At 41.5% G+C, this 20,609-nt stretch overlaps 1 protein-coding gene across 1 annotated transcript; it reads left to right on the forward strand.

Moving 5' to 3' along the window:
• The first annotated feature begins 735 nt into the window (after nt 1–735).
• LOC125307862 lies at nt 736–20,183 on the forward strand. The gene is made up of 3 exons (XM_048263995.1): nt 736–819; nt 11,246–13,736; nt 20,142–20,183. Exons 2-3 carry the CDS (start codon nt 12,744–12,746, stop codon nt 20,181–20,183), a joined length of 1,035 nt encoding a protein of 344 aa, XP_048119952.1. The 5' UTR covers nt 736–819; nt 11,246–12,743.
• Nucleotides 20,184–20,609: the final 426 nt, after the last annotated feature.

A 20,609-nucleotide genomic window follows, 5' to 3' on the forward strand; every position in this document is an offset into this window, starting at 1 on the left:
GCCATCATCCAGAGTCTCTAAATGATTACTTGTATTAAGAAACAAAAACCCAAAGTAGTGGTCACCCCAGTGGGAGAAAGCCCTCCTGACACTGTAAATGTGGAGTACATCTCCTCGTGTCACATAAAAGTCTTTCAACTCAAAGTCTACAGTTTGTCCATATGGCAATTTCATTTCTTCAGTGGACACCTCCTCTGCACAGACAACCACATTGTACTTTTCCTTACCAGTGATATTGCCCTGATTCCAGCAGTCTACATAATAATCACCACTGTCAGCCTGTGTGACATTAGTGAAGGCATGCCTTGCTGTAGCCAGAAGACCAGATGCGTTGAAGATAAGCTGGTCTCCCTCCAGTGATGATCGATAGAACAAAGCATAGGAACCTTCTCCACTGCACATCGAATGTATGCCAGACTTTTGTCCCTGCACCAGAAACAGGTGTATAGGCTCTTCCAGTAAAGCAGAATCAAGGAGCAGCAGGAGCAAAAGGCAGACTTCAGTACCTGCTGCCATTTAGACGAGTTATTTTCTCCTCTCTTTCTGCCTGACAATCTTATGTGTATGGGGGTGAACACTCTAAATTCTAGATGTACAAATGTCACTTTCTCAGAGATCACACAAAAATCCCTTAAAAAATGTCTGTGTCAGTCTCTCTTTCTGTCTCCCTCCCTCCTTTTTATTTCTCACATCACATCTGTGTAGAGGGTTTCCTTAGGAAGTGATGTCAGCAGGGGATTAGATTGATCAACTGGTCTAGTTCCTGCATCAAGATGCTGCATTCTGTCCAAATATCAACAACTATGAACAAATGTGAAGGTAACATGGCTCAGTACATTTTTTACTTATTGTGTTGCATCTGAACATGATGCGTGTTTACTGGAACATGAAGGAAGGCAAGATTACAATACCTGGGTTTGACCCTATCCACACCACCACCGAAGTGTAAGGCTATTTTGAGCCTTGTCAGTGATTTGAAAATAACATTTATTTTGACGTGGCTCAATGCCTGCTGCAACATAAACCATTGCGAGTGGTCTAACTCAAAACCTTGATTTAACCCCGGATCTTAGGTGCACAAAATCTATTACCTCACATACAACTGATAATAATGCCCCAAAGATCAAATCAAACACAAAGATAAAGACTTCTGTAATGTAGAGAATTTGTGCATCAGCAGCACATGAGATCAGCAGAGAGAAACATCATAGGTCTATTGGGATGTGATTATGGGAAGTGTTTTAACTGATACAGGGGTGGAAATGCCTCTGCACTAAATTGGATAGACCTAACCAATAAAAGCAAACAAAATAGCCTAATTATTCTCCACAAATCCCTTAATGCTGTTTTCTGGCCGGTTCGATCGCTCTAGCTCGGGCATAGTTGATTCTCAATGGAACAAGTCCAGACTGACCTCAAATTACAGTTGGAGTGAGTAGGCTACATGGGGACTGGAAGTAAACAGATGAATTCCACAACTATAAAATGTAAGCAGAGAGTATAAATCATTATACTGTGTTGTGGCAGCAATGCATGTTAAATGGACACTTACCTTTCTAAATTCAAGTCCCCACTGACACACATTTCCTTCTGTTGTTATCCTAGAGGAGTGTGCTCTTTAGTGTGCACATAGGTGGCGTGATGTGGCTTGGCAAAATGTGCTATCTTTTTTTCCTGTTAACCAGGGTTCTTCTTCATATCATTATTGCATTGGTCTAAGTAGAGACAAGTTTGCCTGTCTGTCCAGTCAGTGTTGAGTAAATGGGGACTGGAAGTAGACAAATACCCCCCCTCGGCTGTAAAAGAGAAGTAGAAAACATCAACATATTCTAAAACGGATAGTTTCGGACCTTAATTATGATTGGCTGAATCACGTTTGATGACGTTGTAAAACCCAGCACAAACATACACCTTGACCACATTTCGTTCTACTGCGCTACCACAACTCGGTACAAAAGTTAGAGTATAGCTGCGTCTCAAAGTTGTGCCTAACAACGTTCCTTAGCTGTTCTAAAATCATTATAATCTACGGGCTTATTACTTAATTATACTGTGTGTTTATGGCAGTAAGGCATGTTAAATGGACACTTACTCAGTTAACTACGTACCTGTTTAAACCCAAGTCCCCACTGTCACACATTTCCTTCCCTGTCATCCTTTAGGGGTAGTGTGTTCTCTTATTGTGCAGGAATAAATGATCAAGAGCATAGATGATGTGGCTTGTGATGCAGATGCAACACCTAAAATGTCAAGTCTTTAAGTCATTGCGCTGTTCTAAGTAGCGACAAGTTTGTTGGTGTGTCCAGCTGATGTTGAGTAGATGGGAACTGGAAGTATAGAGACGGACCCCTTTGACTGTGAAAAAGAAGCAGATTACTAAAAGCAATGTACTATGTTTCTGACACTGAGCATTGATTTGTACTGATATGGGTGTTTGTTGAGTAGCCTTACCTATCTACATCCAAATCCCCGCCGACACACCATTCTAATCCATTTCTATCATCCTCTGGCCAAACCTAGAGGAACAGTATGTTCCTAGTATGCACATATTTATGCCTTGTAGCATCGATGGTGTTTGTGGCTTCTTCATAGGATGGACAATGAAATGCCCTCTCCTCTGTTATGCTTGGACCCTTCTAATTGTTGTGCAGGTATTAGTAGAATTATGTGTACCAGTTTGTCCAACTGATGGTGAGTGAATTGGGGACTGGGAGTTGACAAATGGACACTCTGACTGACTAGAAGAACAGGATGAAGCATTATTAGTGTGTTTGTGGTGCTTAGGATTAATTTGAAAGTACGAATGAATGAACAATATTTGGAGCTTGCCGGGCTTTTGAACCCTTACCTGTCTGAGTCCAAGTCCCCACAGACACACAGCGCCTCGGCGCTCACCCAAGGACCACTCTGTGAGTGGACTTGCGACGTGCTTTGCCGGTTTTAGGGCGCTTGGGTCTGCTGGGCTCTTTGGGCGTCGTGTCTACAGGAGGCAGTGGTTCCAGCGGGAGATCTCTCCTGGTCGGCCTCGGGCCTGCGTAGCCCCTCAGGTCTTTCAGGTGGCATCCTCCAGGTGCTGGGCCCATCAGTGGGCCATGTGTGGGGACAGAGGCAGCAGGACTTCAGGGAGTTCGCGTGACGCCTTGATTGGGCCATGGCTGCAGCGGAGGTCAGTGAGGCTGATGTGTGAAGGGTCGGGAAGTGTGTGGGCTCGTTTGGTGTGGGCCTCACGCGACTATCTACTGCAGGAAATCGGTCTTGCTGGCCTACCTGCGGGAAACGGGACCTCGGCTCCCACTCAGGAGGCCACCAAAAAGCTGAGGTTGTGTGTTTGTACAAAACTGAGCGAGAACTTTACAGCTTTGAAAATATTTAACATTGTTTCATGTGTAATTGAGATTGCAGAATTGTGGGAAACTGAGGTGTCAGTGCATCACCAATCCCTGTAATAGTAGTGGTAGTAGGCACTGTAGAATGGTTGGGGGGGGGGATATAAAAGTTTGAGAACCTGAGAACCTGTGGCCTAAAACAATATTGGTGGTTGTACTGGCCTACACCGTCTCTTGCCTGTTATTCCAACCACAAGACAGAAGAATGATCTGGAAGGGACAGGAGGCTAGTCATTTAGCTCTGTGATATGTAGCCTAAATAACATGATTAATTTCGATTAATATATAAACTCTTATTATCTGAAGGACAGTCTATATTATAGAATATATAATTATGTGATTATTGGGTCAAAGTGAATGGTTTGGGGTCTGCAAAAGTAAGGGACAAGCATTTTCACCTTTTTTTAGTAGTAGTATGACTGATTTAGGCCTACTAAATTTCAAGTAATGGCTAATTAATAAATAAGGTAGCAATCTAAATTGAGCAAAATCCGTTTGAAGTCAAGATAAAGATACAGGCCCCCGAGTTTGGCAGTCAATGTCATAAAGGCTTGCCTCCTGCCCAGACGTATTAAGGGCCCTATCATGCACCCAGCGCAAGGTGGCGCAAGGCTTATTCTTATCTTACACTAAATAAAGTAAGGATTTTTTCGCCATGCTCCACTTTTATTAAATCTTGCACCTAGGGGTGTGGCAATTAACGACATAAGGTGTGGTCTGGCGCATGATCAAGATGGAGTAAATGTGGGAGAATTCTATTCCACCTGAGGCTCTTTCATGGATTATTTTGATGAGGTTTCTGTAGTAGACTGGGAAGAGGAGTAGGGCTACCTTGAGGATGACTAAATGACTTACCTGTATTTAATTATTATTATTTGTGTTACTTTTTATTTATGTCTCTTTTTATGTACATTCTTTTTTTGTATGTATGTGGGGTATACCCTATTTTTTCTTTTTGATTGAGGGCGCAAAGATGTAGGTTCACTTTACTCCAAATATAAACTTGAACGGATAGGTTATGAGGATGCATGAGGACTGGGGAGGGTGGGGGGTGGGTAGAGGATATTTGTGTATGTATATTGTGCTGTATATTTGTATATTTATGTACATGGCTGCACTGTGGCGCTATGTACAATTGTTTAGAAAACTTGTGAAAAATAAAAGTATATATAAAAAAAAGATGGAGTAAATGAGGAAGAGTTTCCTGGATGGAGAGAAATGAAGAACAGGAGAAATAGCTGATGTAAAAAAATTAAGAGAAAGCAGACAAAGACAGAGAATGAATGAAGAGATGGGTGAAGAACGAGAGAGGATGGAAATAAAGGAAACGAGGTGGAGAAAAGGGAATCATGAGTTATACAAATAACAACAAATACATCTGCAATAAATAAGAAGAGTTGGAAACAAGGAAAATAGAGAAGGGGGGTCACATGGTACATGGCATGCGCTGCGCTTGCTCTTGAGGTAATGTTGAGATTTATGTTGTGGTTGCCACCAGGCTCAGCGCAAAAGACCTATGATTTACAGCACGCCGTGGTCAAAGTTCAACATGGTTCAACTTTGAACGCAGCATGCGCTAGAGCGGTTAGGTGGCAAAATGCTGCTTGCACTGCACGTTGTTCAGCTCAGCGGCAGGCTGGTTCTTGCGTGCGCAAGCCATTGACAATAATGGGTTTCATAGCGCAACGCTGCCGCTTGGATGTACGATGTGCAGAGTTGCAGTTGGCCAAAAATATAGCTCAAAGCGAAGAGAGGAGAAGAAAAGAAGAGAGGAGCAGGAAAGTAGAGAGGATGAGGAGGGAGGAGAAGAAAAGAAGAACAACACATTGTTCAAAACATAGTCCTCAGGGAGATACATTTTTAATCTCAAAACAAATGTAGGGCTAATATTTTCCGTCATTGTCTATTGATGAACGAAAACATGTTCTATAGCTCAAAATGTATCAGAAATTACTACTTTGCTTTGCTCTTTGCATTTGTTTTGTTCTTCCCCTCCTTGTAACCCTATTTTTACAGTATTGGCTACACCTGAGCAAGCTTTTCCCTCCTTTGGGCCTACTGTCTATACGTGCGAGCAGCATGCGCTCCGCTTCCGTGTTCAAATATTGAATGGGAAACGGATTTGGAGCCAAAGGCTAAAATTTAACGCAGCTACAATTTGTAAGATATCACCAATATCAATTTAATGTTACAGATGTATGGCTACATACATTCTTAAAATGGTTCTGGGGCCGTATTCACAAAGAATTTTAAGGCTAAAAGTAGCTCCTAAGTGGCGAATTTAGGAGCAACTCCTAAAAATAATGGGCGTGTCACTCCTAACTTTAGGACTCCTCATTTTTTTCACTAAAAGTACTGCACGAAGCATTTAAGACCTAAAAGTAGCACCTAAGTCTGGGACAGCTTAAAAGAAGTCAAGAGGACTCCTAACTCACTAAGACCTATTCACAAACACCTTTTTGTAGCATTTCACGTTGCGATGTTTTGAAATGCGTATAGGCTACGGCTACAGGAGCTTCCAATCGTGAGGGAACAATTTCGCATTGTATAAGCATAAAAGGGATGCAATAACGCAACCAACAACAACCAAAACTACCCATTGTCAACATGTAAATTAAATGTAGGCCTAATGTTTCATTGTGAATCAAATTAAAATGTTCTCCTCTTTGCAAACGTAGGCATATGGTGACAGATTAATTTAATAATGTTGCAAAGATACTGTTTCAGCAAATCTAACTTTTATTTATTTGTAAATGTATTTGTTACTACTTGTTTATTTAATTAATACCTGTGTTGATTAATATTTGACACATTGACCGTTCCGGTTACCATAACAACCAGAATGTTTACTGCCTCCTCAGTTGATGTTTATGCCAAAGATTCTAGAACAGAGCTCTGTTCTAGAATCTTTGGTTTATGCTGAGTGAGGCAGGTATGTATAGCGACTACACTCCGACCAATATCATATTGAATATGATAATAATTGATAAATACTAGATAAATATACACAAAATATACATGATTTTCTTTTGTATTGTTGGATAAAAACATGTAACATATGTAGATACACTGTTCTCTAACTGTATTGAGTCCCGGAAGATATTGGCCTAACGTTTGTTAATCTTAATTATAAACTAGGCCTATAGCCTAGGCTACTAAGTAACGTCAAGAGTATTCAATTTGCTGTTATGAATTAATTGTATAGACCTACTGTTATGAATTAATTGTATAGTGTTTGTTGTCTTTCTTAATGGGGTTTTGTAATGTTGGGACAATTTATCTTAGGATAATTGTTTAAACCATAGATTATGGACCCTTTCAATATGTTCCATTACCAGCATCATAGAGTTCCATTATCAGCATCATAGTTGGCCCCACAAGACTTCCTTTTTAACTTTCCATATGTTATCTTAATGCAGAGCAGAGCCATATAAAGGTAGAGTTGCGACAACTCCATTGACGCTAATGTTCCATTTTTTTCAACAATGGCGGCTAATGGAAGCCTCAAATAGTTCCCGAAAGTTAACAATTTATAATAGCAGCAGTGCAGTTACAGACTGTTTGTAGCCAACATTTCAGACTCAGATTTACATTATTGGCTCATCGAATAATAATAATATTAACAGTAACAATAGTAATAGTAGTAAAGTAATAGTATTAATAACCTTATTATAATAATAAACTATTTATGTATCGACTTTGACAGCTTTTCTGCTGCTCAGTTTTTATCAGTTCCTTATCAAATAAATTAAAAGAGGCTAAAGCCCAATAAATGTGCCACACATAATAACCTAATATAAGATAAACCTTGCCTATACCATTTCAATTAGGCAGCACTAGGCAACACCACGAACGAGCTGTCATTAAGTTTTTGCAGTTTGTAGCCTACAACTTGTATGACGTGACGTGTCTTGGGAATTTAGCTTTAGCGGCTACCATCATGTCAACATAGTTTTAACGTTATGCACAATGCTCATCTAGGCTATGGATTTAAGTGGTTTAATTTTAAAAAGGGCAGCAAAAGTGGGATAAAGTGCAACTGCTTCCCCAAAACAATTCCTCCATAACTGTGGATTTAATCGTTATGTGGATAACTTTCAGTGGACTAAACACATAAAAGGTAAGATTTTGTTATCACAAAGCTAGCTGGTTCGTTAAATATGGCGAAGCATATTTACAGCCAACTTTGTACTTGCAGCAGTGAAACTGAGTTTGTTGTTAACATTGTTGGTAACGTAAACGTTTCTTTAGTTAGGAGCAGGACTGTTTTTTTTATTTTGCATTCATTTTCATTGGCAAAAGCTAGCCTAATATGCATGAGAGAACCTAGATTTGAGGGAGATGCAGCTGTTAGCATCAGCACGGTCATATTAACACAGCAGGGCACACTAGCCCAGTGATGGCTAGCCCAGTGATGAAGGATCGTGTAAAATCCCCATCCCCAGAAAGTTTCAAACCAAGCTTGCGCTGATGATGCATGATCACTGATCAAATTGCTATTTTCTGACACGATGCACACCATTCCCAGGTGCTCACCTGTCTGAATCTCAAGCTCTTAATGCTGTTCACAGCACGGTGAATGACAAACGATGACAAAATGCTGTTCATGTTTATGAGTTCACAGCCTGGTAATTTATCGAAGGACTTACATGTCACGTTTTATATTTTATTATGATCACTCGCATTACCATGGGGTTACTAAATAGATAGGCCTAATGCTACGGTTAACTTAGCATGCCCACCATTACACTGGAGATGTTAAAAAACTTTTAAACTTTTTTTTATTCTCCCGCGACGATAGGCTAGGCTTGGCTAGGTAATTCGCTCATTAGCTCAGATCAGTGACTACCAGAGGAAACGCGGGGTAGAAAACTCAAACAAGTAATGTTAGACTAGCTGTGTTACAGTTTCTCGTTGCAAAATCAAAATTCACAGGAGCTCCATGCGCTTTTGTAGGCTACACGCCCAGTCTCAAAACACTGTTTACAGCTTTTTGAGTCACTGTACGAGGTCATTTATTTTATATAGCGATAATTTAGATACACTTATGGGGTGGGTGCAATTGTTTTCTAAAGAATCTCCCGTCTTGATTTTGTACAGAAATTAATATTAAGTGACACGTAAAAGGGCGGAAAAAAGGTCACCTTATATAGCAGGCTAAGATATAACGTCTGGAATTTAATTTAATATTGGTGTAATGGTAGGATAACTACATAGTTTACACAATAATTACACTGTGTTATATTGTATATCAATGCATTTATTGACTGTCAATTACCCCAAATCGTGGCTCTGTCTATCATTGAACAGTAGCCTATTTAATGCATTCTAATCCATTGTCAATCACTTCCGGGAACTAGTTGAGGTTTACACAAACCACGTGACCAACGGAATTTTGAACACCCATTGTCGCTAAAGGTGTTTAAGTCGTGATTCACTCGGATCTTTCACCCGTGTCTTTAATTTGACCCATGAGTCGCGAGTCTCTAGTATCATTAACTCGGATCAGTTGAGTCCTACTACAATTCAATCTAAAACGATAAACAGCGCCACACACAAACCTCTTGCAACATTAGCTAGCCTCCTAGCCCTAGCCATCGAGCTGCAAAAAAAAATGTAACAATTCCGTGAGGCAACCACAACTCCACAAATCAACTCAAGCGACTGAGTGAGCAGGCAGTCGAGATAACTGGTTAACTTCCCGCAGAGCCGGAAACATTGCAGACTCACAGACCATGGGACTCAGATTGGAGTGGCTGAGTAGCAATCCGGGTTAGTCGGATCAGCCGGCCGGTTAAGCTACGTTGAGTACGAGTCAGTCGAATCAGCCCGGCTCACGTTGTCATGAGTGGATCTGCAAGAGCAGTAGCTCCTCGAGGGGAAAAGCAATTCCACAACAAAAGCCATTTTTCCACTTCTGAAATAACATTCAATGTTCTGCATGTAGCCTAGACATAATTAGATTTGGTGTATAGATGTAGCATATTAAAATGCAATTAGGTCGTGCAGACAGTCCGAACTGCACGCTCATGGAGCTGCTTGAGTATCTACCCGGGTCAGTCGAATCAGCTGGGCGGGCCGGTTACGTTGTTATGAGTGCGAGTCAGCCGAATCAGCCGGCTACGTTGTCATGAGTGGATCTTTAGAGCAGCGAATAACTCCTCGTCAAGGTGAAAAACAAATCCACAACAAAAGCCATGCTTTCACTTCTGAAATAACATATGTTCTGCACGCATAGCCTACTTTAAAATGCAATTAGGTCGCGAAGACAGTCCGAAACATTGCAAGCTTTGTATGGAGAGTAGGCTAGCCTACCTGGGTCAGTCGGATCAGCCAGGCGGGCCGGTTACGTTGTTGTTATGAGTGCGAGTCAGCCGAATCAGCCGGCTACGTTGTCATGAGTGGATCTTTAGAGGAGCGACTAACTCCTCGTCAAGGTTAAAAGAAAATCCACAACAAAAGCCATGCGTTCACTTCTGAAATAACATATATTCTGCACGCATAGCCTTCTTTAAAATGCAATTAGGTCGCGAAGACAGTCCGAAACATTGCAAGCTCTGTATGGAGTTGCTTGAGTAGGCTAGCCTACCTGGGTCATTTGGATCAGCCGGGCGGACCGGTTACGTTATGTTGTTATGAGTGCGAGTCAGTCGAATCAGCCGGCTACATGAGTGGATCTGTAGACGCGGCGAAGTAGCCTAGTTTCTACCGTGTCAAGGTGATAATAATAATAGGCCTAATGAGAATAGTAGTAGTAGTAGTAATAATAATAATAATAATAACAATAATAATAATTTATTCACTGCAGGGCATTTCTACGTTCCTGTTTCTATGTCTACATTGAAAGTCAATTGCTTAGGCTAGGTTAAGACAATAAATAAACAGTCTGGCTCAAACTGCTTTCTTTCCCATGAGTGGGTGGAGGTTTTGATGCTATTATATTAGGCTATTTTATATTATATTATATTATATTATATTATATTATATTATATTATATGCTATTATATTAGGCTACCTAACAGTATAGCTATGATTAATAGTATTATTAGTTGCCTAGTATTAGCAGCCTATAATACTTATTAGAATAAATTCCTAGTAGCCTACTATTAGTAGTAGTGGTAATAAACATTGTAGCAGAGTAGCATTAGACCTAGGCAAACTTTTCTATTGTTAACAAAACAACAACAAATAATTAATTATTATAATATAGGCTACCGTCTCTGTCAATAAGATCAACGTTTCTAAACATGAGTACCAAAAAGATGAACAATGTGTGGATGCACTTTGACCAGGAGAGCAAAACTCTAAAGGCTAAATGCAAGTGCTGCAAAAACCTGGTTTCAAATCATGGAGGATCCACATCCAACATGAGAAGGCACTTAACGAAATGAAGCACCCCACGGCACTGCTTGAACGTAGGACTGAATTTCTTTGCAATTTAGCAATACTGACTCAAGTGACTCAAGTGACTCGTTCAACCCGGATCAGTTTAGTGAGTGACTCAGAATAACCCGGATCCTTAAAAGGAATCGAGTTTGACAGGCCTAATTGTCACAACTCTACCTTTATATGGTTCTGATGCAGAGGAAGTAGATCGGGGCCCAAATAGAACGTTCAAGCATTGTTTTTGTTTTTATTGTTGAAAGGGTCCATATACGTTGGAGAGAGATGCCGTTGGAGACGCGGCGCGCGCTGAGAACGCAATTTAAAAGTGAAAAATACTTAGCGAACGGCTTATTGCCTATCTACCAACATTATATGGGGGAACGGGAACTCATTGTTTTTTGTCTTATTGTAGGGCTTGATCTGACTTTATCCCGTGCCTCCCTGTTTTGTGTGTACATGTTGGTTGACGACAGGAGCTGCAAACCCCTTAAATAAAAAAAAAGCAGTTAACGCATTGGTGTGAGCGTCTACGTCCTTTGTGGTGGAGCTGGAGAGATCCGCTACAAATTGGTGCCGTGGCCTTTGGACACATCGATCAGCGACTGCAGATCACCGGAGTCATCATCACCAGTGCCTGTGAAACGAACTCGGTTGGGGTGCAGCTGTCTACATCGGATCACCAACGTTACCAGCACCTGTGGAGTGAACTCTGGGGGGCGTGGTAGGCAGTGCAGTGTGAAGCTGCCGCAATTTGCATACGCAACTCAGACATATAGAAAGTGTTAGAATTAGTACACAACGCAGACCTAGGAAAATTATCATAGCTTTCATACAGTAGAGTTATATAAATACATTTAGTTTAGATATACAACACTAAATAGCACTATATAGGCCTAAGCTACACCATGTCACATTCTGATGCTAAAGCTGTAAATGCAATCCCTGATAATGTGGTTAATATTGAGGGTGATTTGTCATGTTCACCTGGGTTTACCACTGGAGTAGGGCAGGATTCTCAGTTGAATAGCATGATAGGGCATGGTGCTTCCATTGTAGGTCCAGCAGGATATAATACAAATGGACTAGGTCCGAGCAGTAACATCCCAATTAGTGAAAGTGAACGCAGGGTAGGCCCAGCAGGAGATAATACAGACGGACTAGGTCCAAGCAGTAACATCTCAGTAAGTAACATCCCAGTAAGTGGAAGTGAACCCAGCGCTTTAGGATATGAACAGGTCAACCAGTGGCAAGTAATGACAGAGTTAGTGAGACAAATGGGTTGTCAGATAGGTGACCAGATTGCAGCCAGCCTGTCTTCGTCAAGACAAGATACGCCAAGAACAGATAACACACAGTGCTCAGCTCCTGACTGGTCAAAAATGACATCAAAGAACCTTCAACCTTCAGAGGAGATAGCTCAGACCGATACACTGCTAGAGAATGGCAAGAGTCAATGCAAGTTTACCTAAATAAGAAGGGCTACAGTACAGCAGAGCAGGGCCAAGAAATCCATGACAAACTAATGGATCGTGCCAGAGATGTAGTAAGAACTTGCATCCGTAACAACCCCTTGATTAACATTCAAAGAGACCCACAAGTCATCTTCTCTATTCTCAGACAACATTTTGGGGAAGCAATATCATCCACTACACCAATGAGAGATTTTTATGAAACACTACATAAACAATCAGAGAGAAGCTTGGATTATTGGATCAGACTCAACAAGGCCATTGATCTGGCAGATGAATCTTTGCAAAGACAAGGGAGGAGAGTAGAGGACGCTAGTCATGAAGTGACAATGATGTTCATAAGGCATTGTCCGGAGCCTGGTCTGTACACAGCCTTCAGGAGTAAGCCATTAGAGGGGTGGAGTGCTACAGAAGTCCAGGCATTGATAGAGAGCCACCACAAAGACAGACAGTCAGCCAGAATGGACAGAGCAATGCCAAATCTGATGAATGGACCCCTGATATGTGTTGCATGACCCAACAGCAGGCCAAAAACAGCAACCAGTTGAATGGATTTGACCCAGGGTTGCTTGGGAAGGCAGTATCCCTCCTAGAGCAGATGCTCAGTGCGCAGCATTTATCTCCTGTTAGAACTAGAACCTTTTCTCCCACTCCCACACCTGTTGCCGGGTCCACAGGCCCATGTAGAATATGCCAAGCCCCTGATCATTCCACAAAGGCACACTGTTTTAAAGAGGGATTGTGTTTTAAGTGCCACAAGGCAGGACACAGAGGTTTTGAGAAAGCCAGCAAGACAGAGTACAAGGCCCACCGTAACAGGTTTAGAACCCGCTTTAAACTAGACAGCCCACACAGAGAAGGGGGCAGTGTGGGCATCAGAAATGCAGAAAACCCCCCTAATGACTCAGTCAGAGTGTTGGTTACCTCTACTGATTACTCTCAACAAGGAACAGATAGCCTGAGTGAAGAAAGCAATAGCAAACCAAGTGTATACAGGATAAGACCCTTAAATCCAACTTCAGTGCCACATTATGAGAGAATCAATGATGAAGATGACCTCTTTTATACACCAGTGATGATTGAAGGGAACGTTGAACTTTTAGCCCTTGTGGACAGTGGTTCTGTAACATGCACTCTTAGTGAAGCCGCCGAACAAATACTAAGGGACAATAACCTAATTAATGACCTGTCATGTAAACCAACAAAGAAAATGCTCACTGGCTGTGGTGGAAATCAGGCAAGGGCTAAGTGTGAATATGAATTAAATGTTGACATGCTCGATTGCAGAATGACAGTAAACTTTCTTGTGGTGCCTGGGCAGGAAGACGACATGATTGTAGGCTCCAATGTCATAAGATATGTAACTCAGCTGGTGAAGAAAACCAATTGGTATTGGGACAAGTTGTCTAAACCTGTGGAGAATAGAGGCAATGACCCCCTACTAAATATGCTGTCAAATGTTGAGCGCTGGCATGGCAAAAAGATCCCTGACAGAGTAGGTACAGTAGTACTGAGACAAAGTGTTACATTAGAACCCCAACATGAGCACTTAGTATGGGGAAAACTAAAAAAAGAGGTACCCTTGTCTGTCGGGAGCACTGTTATGATTGAGCCCTCCACTTCCCGCTCTGCACCGAGAAATGTCATGGTAGCCCGTAGTGTCTGTCCTCTATGGGGTGACATGTGGATCCCTATGAAAGTAATCAACATGCTGGACCGTCCAATCACCTTGCGCTGTAATGCTAAAAAATTAGCCCAGGTGTATCCATGCCTCGCTCTCGAAGAGTTAGAAGTCCCAGACTCATGTAATAACATACAGGGAAACTCTGCACAGAATGTCATCCAGACTCAAGGGCTATGTGAGGGAGAGCAGAGAGGGCCACACAAGCAGTATGTCACCAAGCTACAGGATCTAGGTCTAAATGACATTGATATTCATTCCTGTGATGTAAGTGATCACTGGAAAACAAAATTAGCTGACTTAATTGCACAATATGAGGGCATATTCTCCCGCGATAAATTAGACTGTGGGGAGGTGAAGGATATTGTCCACAGGATACGGCTGAAAGATGAGAGACCATTTCGGTTGCCTTACAGAAGAGTCCCACCAGCTCACTACCAGAAACTGAAACAGACACTCGATGAGATGGAAGAGCGGGGCATCATCCGGAAATCCAACAGTGAGTGGGCCTCACCATTGGTCTTAGTGTGGAAACCATCTGGAGAGTTGAGGATATGCACAGACTTTAGATGGCTCAACCAACGAACAGAGAGAGATGCATACCCATTGCCTCATCAGGCTGATGCACTTGCTTCTTCAGTGCAATGGATTTGACTTCAGGTTTTTACAACATCCCTATTCATGAAGATGACCGTAAATACACCGCCTGTACCCCTCCAGTTGGTCTCTATGAGTACAACCGAATGGCCCAGGGGCTATGTAACAGCCCAGCAACATTCTCTCGTATGATGACTGCTATATTTGGAGACCAGAACTACCTATCCTTGCTATGCTACCTTGATGATTTACTTGTATTTGGAAAAACTGAAAAAGAAGCCCTAGACCGCCTTGAAATGGTGTTTTCTCGACTCAAGGAGCACAATTTGAAACTTGCCCAGAAGAAATGTTACTTCCTCAGGAAAACTGTCAAGTTCTTAGGACACATTGTTACTGAAGAATGTATTGCAACAGATCCAGCAAAGGCCAGTGGCTTTTGCAAGTAGAACCCTGTCAAAGTCTCAGTCAAACTATCCAGCCCATAGGCTTGAATTTTACGCATTAAAGTGGGCAGTCTGTGATAAATTTGCTCATTGGCTAAAAGGGACTAAATTCACAGTACTGACTGACAATAATCCCCTAACATATATCCTAACTAAACCCAAACTGGATGCTTGTGAGCAGAGGTGGGTGTCCAAGTTAGCCCCTTTTGATTTTGATTTAAAATACATCCCTGGCCCGCAGAACATCCCTGTGAACATCCAACAGTGTTGCCGGATGCTTTAAAAATGACTGCTCTCAGAGGGACTCATGACGATGCAGGTCACCAAGGTCAGGGAAGGACGCTCCAGCTAGTGTGACAGCGATTCTTTTGGTCAGGCATGGATGCAGATATTAAGCAGTACGTCTCACGTTCCAAACGCTGTATAGTTGGAAAGACACAGGAGCCAGAGGCCAGAGCACCATTAGAATCCATCAAGACTACTGCTCCACTCGAGCTGGTGTGCATCGATTTTTGGTCAGCAGAAGGGAAAAATGGAGACAGTGTTGACATTCTAGTAATAACTGATCACTTTACCAAGCTAGCGCATGCATTTCCTTGTCCCAATCAGACAGCAACAGTGGTAGCTCAGAAACTGTGGAACCAGTTATTTTGCATATATGGCTTCCCACAGCGTATACACTCAGATAAAGGAACTAACTTTGAAAGCACTCTGATTGCTGAGTTGTGTCTGGCGTAAAGAAATCCCATACAACACTATATCATCCTATGGGCAATGGACAAACGGAAAGATTTAACCGCAGGCTTGGCAGCATGATACGCTCTCTTCCACCCAGATCAAAAGAAAAATGGCCACAGATGATACAGACACTGACGTTCTCCTATAACTACCACGCATGAGACCACTGGGTATGCGCCATTCTACCTAATGTTTGGTAGGGTTCCACGGCTACCCATAGATGTCATGTTTGCTAGTGCTCTTAGGGATAGTGATGTGCAGACATATGATGACTATGTAGAATCCCTACAGAGAGACCTCAGAGAAGCTGTGCGCATCGCTCAAGCCAACACTACTGCGGCCCAGAGGAAACAGGCAAAAGTGTACAACAGGAGGGTCAAAGGAACAGCTCTGGAGATAGGAGACCATGTTCTCCTCGCAAACAGAAAAGAGAGGTCTAAAGGAAAACTGGCAGATATATGGAATTCTACTGTTCATGTGATCACTTGGAAAGACCCATCATTACACATACACAGAGTTGAAGATCCAGCAACGAAGAAGAGCAGAGTAGTCCACCGCAACTTTCTCCTGCCAGTGAACTTTTTACCATTGGAAGAGCCAGGTGAAGACACCACAGTCCCCTCTACATTGTTAGAAGATCATGAAACAGTGGGCGAGAGAAACAGGGTCTCCTGCAACACAGACAGAGAATCAAGAAGCTGCAGAACTGCTGCGTGGGTGTTGTGTGGCCAGAGTGCACATCCTTGTCGGTGTGTCAATAAACCTGAGGCAGAAGAGTGGTGTGTTGGACAACACATAGAGCCTGGCGGAACAGCCCTTGAGGATCACCTGGAAGACAGAGAGTGCCTAAACAGTGAGACCGCAAGTGAAGAGAGTGACACAGAAGACCACTAGGATAACATACCTGGAGATGAGACTAGTAGCCAATCGGAATGGCACCATTCTGAGACAGGAGATGACGAAGAGCTGCTGCAAAAATCCATTTGTAGTGATAGTGTGTCAGAAAGCTTATTGGCCCCATCTGAAAGTATCAGTCACTCAGACCAAGCAGACAGATATTCTAGATCCCAGACAACCGGTAGGACAGATAGTTATTCCAAGTCCCAGCCAGCCCATAGAACCCTTAGAAATAGGCAGAGAATATCCCCTGGGGTAGAGAACTTCCTTGCCAAGGCATCTAGTGAGGGTACAGTGAAGACTAGATCTGGAAGGCTTGTAAAACCTGTAAAGAAATTGCTTCAATGCACTAGTCTAATTATATCCGAGACAGAACAACTAGATTTATTAGCAGACTTGTTTAAAGTCCCATCAGCCCTGATGGTTATGAATTTATCCAGCAGTCCAGTTATGAATTTATTTATTTTATTTTATTTTTTTCACAATTACCCATTACAAATAGATAATTTCAGTAATTTCACAGGGATTAGAGAAGTACTTAATTGGGGAGTTATGGTTATATGTACATGGGCATATTTCTACCAAGCATTTGCTATTCAGTTGAATGACTACAGTCGGTATTCCCCTATGAGGAAATTGTCTCAACAATTAAAGCTGAAGTTTGCTGAAATTAAGGAGGGGTGAATGTAATGGTGAGAAACTGTTTCAGCAAATCTAACTTTTATTTATTTTATTTATTTGTAAATGTATTTGTTACTACTTGTTTATTTAATTAATACCTGTGTTGATTAATATTTGACACATTGACCGTTCCGGTTACCATAACAACCAGAATGTTTACTGCCTCCTCAGTTGATGTTTATGCTGAGTGAGGCAGGTATGTATAGCGACTATGCTCCGATCAATATCATATTGAATATGATAATAATTGATAAATACTAGGGTGATATCAGCTAAATTGGGCCACTTTTTGGTAAATCAGTTGGGAAAATAATATAATACTATATACGCCTTTTCCAAGTGTTTTTATGATTACTAATGACTGTTTTTGATCATTTTGTGTTGAAATTATGTCATAAAATATAATTATTTAGGCCCTACAGTTCTTGAAACATCAACTGTGCCAACATTTTTTGCATAATCAGTTTCAGGTAAAATGGGCCAGCATCTAAGGTAAAATGGGCCAGCTGTTTCAGGTAAGCATTCGGCCAGTCGAAATGCAAAGGGAATGGTAATTTATCATCAATTTTCATTTCAAAACACAATATTCATATGTGCCATTAAAAAAAACACATTTTGAGTGCAAACTCACATATTCAAATGTGCAATTAAAAAATACCATTTTGGAACAGCACAGATCAGTGAATAGATCAGTGACAGATCTGTGTGTGTGTGTGTGTGTGTGTGTGTGTGTGTGTGTGTGTGAACAACACATTTTGAACGAAATGCGCAAATTACAAAAATTCATACAAAACTGGTAACTGATATATTAAAAATTAAAACATTGATATTATTCTCCTCTCTGCTTGTCTCCTCTCTCATCCTTCCTCCTCTCATTTCTTCTCTCTTTCCTTCTCCCTCTCTCCTCTCCTCTCACTTCACTCGCATTTTCCATACTCACTGTAAATAAAATATCAACCACCATTATTATGGGAGGGCAGGGGGGGTCATGGTGAGTGTGTGTGTGTCGCGTGTGTTTGTGTCCATGCATGTGTGTGCGTTGCGTTGGTTGGTGTCTTGGTGTGTGGGTGAATGCGTATGTGCACACACACACCCTCACACACATGTGTATGTGTGTTTGTGAGTGACACAGAGGATGGCCCATTTTATCTGAAACAATGTGGCCCATTTTACCTCAGTGGGTAAATTGGGCCGCTAAGAAAAACATCACTTTTACAAAAAATAAGTTCATATACCAAACTAACAGCATTATTTCTGGTGGATGCCATCAAGACAGATATTATGCACAATTTTTTTATGTGCATGTTTGTTTTTTATAGATTTATCATCCTTATAATAGTTTAGTTACATTTGATATGCCAGGCTACTTACCATGCAGCTTTCTGGTGCAGTCTTGATTTGAACTATTGCCCCGCCCACCATAGCAACCATAAACCAATCAAATCACCTGTTACTTGTCAAGCACAGTTATGACCAAAGATTCTAGAACAGAGCTCTGTTCTAGAATCTTTGGTTATGACAACAGTCTGAAATCCTTTGCAGTCATTGGCTCTAAATTCCAGAGGGGCTGGGACCCCCAAACCTTAAATGGCCCATATTAGCTGATGGCCCATTTTACCTGATATCACCCTAGATAAATATACACAAAATATACATGATTTTCTTTTGTATTGTTGGATAAAAACATGTAACATATGTAGATACACTGTTCTCTAACTGTATTGAGTCCCGTAAGATATTGGCCTAATGTTGTTAATCTTAATTATAAACTATAGCCTAGGCTACTAAGTAACGTCAAGAGTAGGCCTATTCAATTTGCTGTTATGAATTAATTGTATAGACCTACTGTTATGAATTAATTGTATAGTGTTTGTTGTCTTTCTTAATAGGGTTTTGTAATGTCGGGACAATTTATTTTAGGATAGCTAATGTTTAAACCATAGATTATATACGTTGGAGAGAGATGCCGTTGGAGACGCGGCGCGCGCTGAGAACGCAACGCAATTTAAAAGTGAAAAATACTTAGCGAACGGCTTATTGTCTATCTACCAACATTATATGGGGGAACAGGAACTCATTGTTTTTTGTCTTATTGTAGGGCTTGATCTGACTTTATCCCGTGCCTCCCTGTTTTGTGTGTACATGTTGGTTGACGACAGGAGCTGCAAACCCCTTAAAAAAAAAAAAGCAGTTAACGCATTGGTGTGAGCGTCTACGTCCTTTGTGGTGGAGCTGGAGAGATCCGCTACATCTTTATTCATTTAGGCTAGGCCTGCAGTTATTCATCATCTTCCGTCCTTCGCACTAGGCTACTTGTGTGGCGCACGCATTCTCAGACCTGTCACTCATCATGGTAAGGGAGGTGTTTGGAATCATTCCCGCGTTACAATCATCAGCCAATCAAGGTGGCCACTTCAGTAAAGCTCGTGCATTTAATGACGTCATCCTAGCGTTGTTCGGATGTTGTCGAAGACTCAGCTAAAGCTAGACAGTGTTGGTTGCAAAATATTTGACTCCCTAAGTCGATGTCCCTTTAATTTGTCCTAGTTTAGGAGTTGTCATTTTTGGCCTTATCTAAAAGGAGGTCTGTTTTAAAAAAGGCCTTCTCATTATTTTGTGAATAACTTTTAACAAAAACTCACTAAAGAAAACTCATATAAATGTTTCTAAAAGCAAATGGTCAAAAATAGTTTTTTGCCTTTGAGATTTAGGAGTACTCAAATAAGGGTAAAAGGTCAAGTTTAGTGGTAAGATAAAAGGCTTTGTGAATACGGCCCCAGATTGGTCATTGAGTCCGACTGCCCATTGGCCGATTCAAGTGAAGTTGGCCAAATGATGGCTCCTTCCTACTCCTACGGAACAGACTCATATCACCGACCTCGCCAGACTGTCCGACAACGTCTGACGGCCGATAATCGTGTTGGTGTGTCCGAGCCTTTAGGCTAGGCCTGATGTTGGAACAAGACCTAATGTCAAGTAGCTCAGTTAAATAATGCTGATACTTTAGTTTACAACCTTTTGTCTGCCAACCAGTAGCCTATTTTATGATCCCACACAGGCCATGTGTAGCCCACGTTAAACTTGTATGGCTTAGCCTACTAATACACCTCCCACTTTGTTAACCAAAAGCTATTGGTACAGTGCATTTGGCACATAATAAAACAGCTGTAAATCACAACCTATCCTCTTTGTTATAACATAAGGAAGTCTGTTGCATAATTAACTGTTTCTTTATTTGCTTTCACATGTGTAGTAGCAAAGAATGTGAAGCAGGACAAATTCATCATTCCGCATAGACAAGTTAAATGTAGCCTACATGTGCTCCACAGGC

Source organism: Alosa alosa, chromosome 15 (genome assembly GCF_017589495.1).
Source record: "Alosa alosa isolate M-15738 ecotype Scorff River chromosome 15, AALO_Geno_1.1, whole genome shotgun sequence".
Taxonomy (NCBI): Eukaryota; Metazoa; Chordata; class Actinopteri; order Clupeiformes; family Clupeidae; genus Alosa; species Alosa alosa.

Excerpts from the sequence above, each read along its gene's own strand:
- LOC125307862 (XM_048263995.1), top strand. The coding sequence starts at position 12,744 with ATGTGTTGCATGACCCAACAGCAGGCCAAAAACAGCAACCAGTTGAAT. Across the intron at positions 13,737-20,141 it reads GCAAAAAGATCCCTGACAGA|ACTCATATCACCGACCTCGC; the intron begins GTAGGTACAGTA and ends CCTACGGAACAG.